Source organism: Trypanosoma rangeli (genome assembly GCF_003719475.1).
Source record: "Trypanosoma rangeli strain AM80 chromosome Unknown Tra_15.4_contig_00150, whole genome shotgun sequence".
Taxonomy (NCBI): domain Eukaryota; phylum Euglenozoa; class Kinetoplastea; order Trypanosomatida; family Trypanosomatidae; genus Trypanosoma; species Trypanosoma rangeli.
This window is the reverse complement of record NW_021705898.1, coordinates 23,613-27,967: the sequence shown is the minus strand read 5'-3', so window position 1 is coordinate 27,967 and position 4,355 is coordinate 23,613. Positions and strand designations below refer to the sequence as shown.

The 4,355-nt window shown below is 53.6% G+C and overlaps 5 protein-coding genes across 5 annotated transcripts in view; all 5 read left to right on the top strand.

Moving 5' to 3' along the window:
• TraAM80_04889 (uncharacterized protein) overlaps positions 1-335 on the top strand; it is a gene marked incomplete at both ends in the record, with an annotated part of 435 nt that extends 100 nt beyond the window's left edge. Inside the window, one exon of the mRNA XM_029381796.1 lies at positions 1-335. This exon is cut by the window's left edge and continues 100 nt beyond it. Within this exon, the coding sequence (XP_029238277.1) occupies positions 1-335 (335 nt within the window).
• Positions 336-583: 248 nt separating this feature from the next.
• On the top strand, positions 584-1,000 carry TraAM80_04888 (uncharacterized protein; the record flags this gene model as incomplete). The annotated part of the gene is made up of 1 exon (XM_029381795.1): positions 584-1,000. One exon carries the CDS (start codon positions 584-586, stop codon positions 998-1,000), a length of 417 nt encoding a protein of 138 aa, XP_029238276.1.
• Positions 1,001-1,274: 274 nt separating this feature from the next.
• TraAM80_04887 (uncharacterized protein) lies at positions 1,275-2,024 on the top strand (the record flags this gene model as incomplete). Its single annotated transcript, XM_029381794.1, has 1 exon — positions 1,275-2,024. The coding sequence occupies one exon, from the start codon at positions 1,275-1,277 to the stop codon at positions 2,022-2,024; it is 750 nt and encodes a 249-aa protein (XP_029238275.1).
• A 265-nt stretch (positions 2,025-2,289) lies between these two features.
• On the top strand, positions 2,290-3,618 carry TraAM80_04886 (META domain containing protein; the record flags this gene model as incomplete). Its single annotated transcript, XM_029381793.1, has 1 exon — positions 2,290-3,618. One exon carries the CDS (start codon positions 2,290-2,292, stop codon positions 3,616-3,618), a length of 1,329 nt encoding a protein of 442 aa, XP_029238274.1.
• A 259-nt stretch (positions 3,619-3,877) lies between these two features.
• TraAM80_04885 (uncharacterized protein) lies at positions 3,878-4,240 on the top strand (the record flags this gene model as incomplete). The annotated part of the gene is made up of 1 exon (XM_029381792.1): positions 3,878-4,240. One exon carries the CDS (start codon positions 3,878-3,880, stop codon positions 4,238-4,240), a length of 363 nt encoding a protein of 120 aa, XP_029238273.1.
• Between the last annotated feature and the right edge of the window lie 115 nt (positions 4,241-4,355).

Below are 4,355 nucleotides of genomic sequence, written 5' to 3'. Positions count from 1 at the left end.
GAACGTATGCGCTGAGCAAGCTGAACGGAAAGGGCGTCACAAAGGGTGAGTGGGATGTCCCCTCGCTGACGCTGGTGGAAGATGGAGATAAAGTGCGGGTTCATGTGAATGTGTCCAACATAATGAACGGCGTCCTGAGTTACGAAAACGGCAGGCTTACTGGAATGCTCATGACGACAATGATGATGGGACCACCGTTTCATATGGATGTGGAGCGTGCCCTTGGTGTTGGATTTGAAAAGGGAATGCGGGCCTCGCGCGAGGGTGACAGGCTGACCCTTTCCCACGGCGAGGACACCCTGGTATTTGTTGTAGATGGCAGCACCGCTGCATGACAATCTGCGGTGGATGGTACCATAATTTATTTTATATGCGTTGTATACAGCTTTGGTTTCACGTTAGGGTGTTTTTTTTTTCCGTTTGATTCGGTCATTTGCGTATTGGATTCTTTTGTATTGTTTCTTGTAGTTTCTATGGTGTGTTTTTTTTTGGTGAGAATCGTTTTATTGATAGCTAGTGGGTTTGATTTTTTTTTTATCTTCATTTTCTTGACCTGTTCTGTGTGGCTGTGGAAGGCCCTGGTATGACGCATATCGATGATGTCGAGAACGCACCGGAGCGGACAGCTGAAGATGAAGCTTTAGATTTGCGTGTTTTTGCTCGTGCCATGTGTGATGAGGCGTGCAGCATACAGAAGCTTTTGCATGAGTACACGGATAAGACGAGAGCTCTTGACGATGAAGTGCGAGGTTTTGTGGAGCGCGACAACGCGGAGGAGGACGCGCTTCAGATGATTGTGACGGATGTTGCGCATGCGGAAATGAGGGCTCTTCGAAACGTGCGTTACGTTGAATTTTCACAGCAGAGGTCAGGCGCGTTGGCTGAGCGAGCCGCCGAAGGGGCAGTGGTCTGTCCGGCCTCAGCAGACGGAAGGACTTCGTGGGTATGTGGCTGGCTGCCTCGCCGCGTTGTGCAACGGTGCCCCGGATGCAGTTTTTGATCTTGGCAAATATGGTGACGTGGTTGAAGTGCTGTTGGGATGGCGTTCGCCCACATCGACGTCGCGGGCGCAGCTTGACGCCTTGTGTGCGTCCATTGTTGGCAGTGCTCCGGATATTTCTCTCTACGTCCTACTGGTGAATGGCTTTCTGTACACTCCTTGTGGCACAGGTGATGCTCACAAGCTTGCCGAGAAGAATGCCGAGGCGGCAACAGTTGAGGGTGGGAGCGTTGTGGCCGAGGAGGTGCTTGTGCAATGGCTTGATGCTGTTGTCATGCGCTCTTTGCTTACTGGTAATCGACTGCAGGACATTTTCAACGCGGCTGGTGCGATGGAGCGGAGTGAGCATGGGTTGGTGGGGGACGGCCACGACACACTGAGCATTGTTCTTCACACACGTCTGCTTCATTCCGCCATTTTTCGTGGTTTTTTTTTCTCTGGGCAGTTGCGGGCCGTGGAGTCGGTTGGTGCGCAAGCGAACCTGATGTTCTCCTTGTTTGGAGTGACTGGGAGTGAGTCCCAGCAGCGAGTGGAGAGGCGCGTTGTCGATGTGTTTGAGAGCCTGCAGAGACAGGAAGGAAGGCCGCTTTCTGCATGCAAAAATGCTGCGGTGCTGCTTGCTGTGCAGGGTGACGTGTTGGCTGCTGGTGATGGCGCGTTGCCGTTGAGATTTGTGGTTCTAGACATTCGTCCACTTGCGCCGAGTCTTCCCTTCACGTGGCACTTTACGTGGGCCGAGATATGTGCGCTGGGGCAGCTTGACACGGCGCCTGGTGTGGGCCACGGATCGGTTCCGCTCCCTGTTTTCAAAACAACTCGTGTTGCCGTAGCGTCCCTGGAGCCGTACGATGCACTTTCGAGGGAGGCGTTTCCCGCACTTAATGGGTACCTTCGTGAGGCCCGCCTGTGGCGTCGATCAGCTACGGGCTCAACGAGATTTACCGCTGCTGCTGCTGCTGGCGCCGCTCTTGTGCTTGCCGCCGTGTTTGTGGGAAGACTTTATTTTGGGTCTCGCCGTGGATAAACACTGTGTCGGGTGGGGCCTGGCACGAAATATTTGGGTGACTGGCATTGCTCAGTGTGGAACGATGTAAATACTACATGCAGGTGTCATACTTTTTTTTTCTTGTCGCTTTCATGTTGTGCTACGTGCATACTTCCTCCAGGGCGCCCCACGTGGCGACGTGTGTGTCCATCTGGCAGTAGTGGCGTTCAGGTGGTGGTGTGTGTCTTTTTTATCTCACGCCCCCCCCCCCACTCTCCACAGGTAGAAAGCATTTATTGAGATCATGAATAAGCTGCAATTTTGTGGAAGCTACGTCCTGGAGCAACTCGATGGCGAGCTGCTCACAACGAAGGCAAAGCTCGACCTGATGGAGGAGGCTGATGGCGTAATGGTCGTCGCCAAGGTTGCCAACACGTTGCAAGGCAAAGTAACGTTTAATGATGGCAAACTAAGCGGTGGCCTCACGTCCACGACGCGTACGGGGACAGACGAGCAAAGCATGATTGAGAGGGCCTTGTTAAAGGGGTTTGGAGCCGGTCTTGACGTGCAGTGGAGCCACGACACTCTGACACTGGCGGGGGAGTTAAACAACCTCGTGTTCCATCGTGTGTTGACGGTTGAGAGTCTTGTTGGTCGGTACGCTTTCAGGGAGTTCAACGGCAAACCCGTCGAAGCTGGGGATATGGAGCTGGTGGTGATTCCCAGTAACGAGGAGTGCGTCTCGGTGGTTGCTCAGTTCACGAATACTCTTCGGGGCGAGTTGAAGCTGGAGGATGACATTCTGCAGGGTGTGATTGCCTCAACGACACTCGACTCTGAGGGCGTGCAGAAGGAGATGGAGGGGAGGTTTTATGCAGGCATGGATGGTGGTATGCGGGTGTTTGTCGACGGGAGGACCCTTACCCTGAAGGATGACCACAGTGTCTTCTTGTATTTGCGGTCGCTGCTTCCGAGTGATGTTGCCGGTGAGTATATGTTCAAGACTCTCAACGGTGCTCCCGTGCGCTTGGACGGGCAGGCAAGGCTTGTGCTTTCCCAGGGCAGGGGCGGGGGCGTGGACGTCGTCGCGAAGGTGGTCAACATTCTGAGCGGGAGGGTGCAGATGGCAGAGGATACGTTGCGTGGGGAGCTGATGGCAACGACGATGCTGGGGAGCGAGGCCGAAATGCTTCTGGAGAGTGCGTTGACTAGCGGCTTCAGCGCCGGTTTTTTATGCACCCTTGACGAGGGACGGCTGACAATGCGTTGCGGCGAAAACACACTCGTGTACGCAAAGGCAGTTGCCATGCCGTACTTAAATGGGAAGCCGACGTACCTGGGAGAGAGCGTGGTGCCATGCTTCAAGGGTCACGGCAACGGGCTGATGTTTCGCATCGTCAACGCGGACGAGCGAAAGTGGGCGTTCTACAACGACACGACGGGGTACAACATGCGCGTTGTGGTGACCTTTGGCCTCAGGTCGAGGGTTGAGGGTCTCAGTGACACATTTCTGACGGTAAATGAGGACGGCCAACAGGTGGCCGAGGCGTTAGTGGCCCCTGGCGCCACTGTTATGTTTATTGCTGGGCACGTGAACGGGTACAGGTGCTCCTACGACGCGGAGCCTCTGTAGGAGTGGTTGCGGCGCGATGCCGTGGGCTGTATATGGAATATGGAAGGAAGTGATTCTTTTTTTTTTTTCATTGTTTCGTTTTTGTTTCTATGCGTGCATGAGTCCGTGTTGCGGTGTGTGCTTGTGCGGTTCCTGCGCTGTGGGTGCACCGCTGACTCCATCTGCGTTTTTTTTTTTTGTTGTCTGTGGGTGTGTACGCAGCATACACACGCAACTGTAATGTTAAAAAGGATGACAAAAAGGTCCAGATCAGGAGAACATGGTGGATGACGCAAAGACGCTTTTTGGAACGTATGCGCTGAGCAAGCTGAACGGAAAGGGTGTCACAAAGGGTGAGTGGGATGCCCCCTCGCTGACGCTGGTGGAAGATGGAGATAAAGTGCGGGTTCATGTGAATGTGTCCAACATAATGAACGGCGTCCTGAGTTACGAAAACGGCAGGCTTACTGGAATGCTCATGACGACAGTGATGATGGGACCACCGTTTCATATGGATGTGGAGCGTGCCCTTGGTGTTGGATTTGAAAAGGGAATGCGGGCCTCGCGCGAGGGTGACAGCCTGACCCTTTCCCACGGCGAGGACACTCTGGTATTTGTTGCAGATGGCAGCACCGCTGCATGACAATCTGCGGTGGAGGGTACCATAATTTATTTTATATGCGTTGTATACAGCTTTGGTTTCACGTTAGGGTGTTTTTTTTTCCGTTTGATTCGGTCATTTGCGTATTGGATTCTTT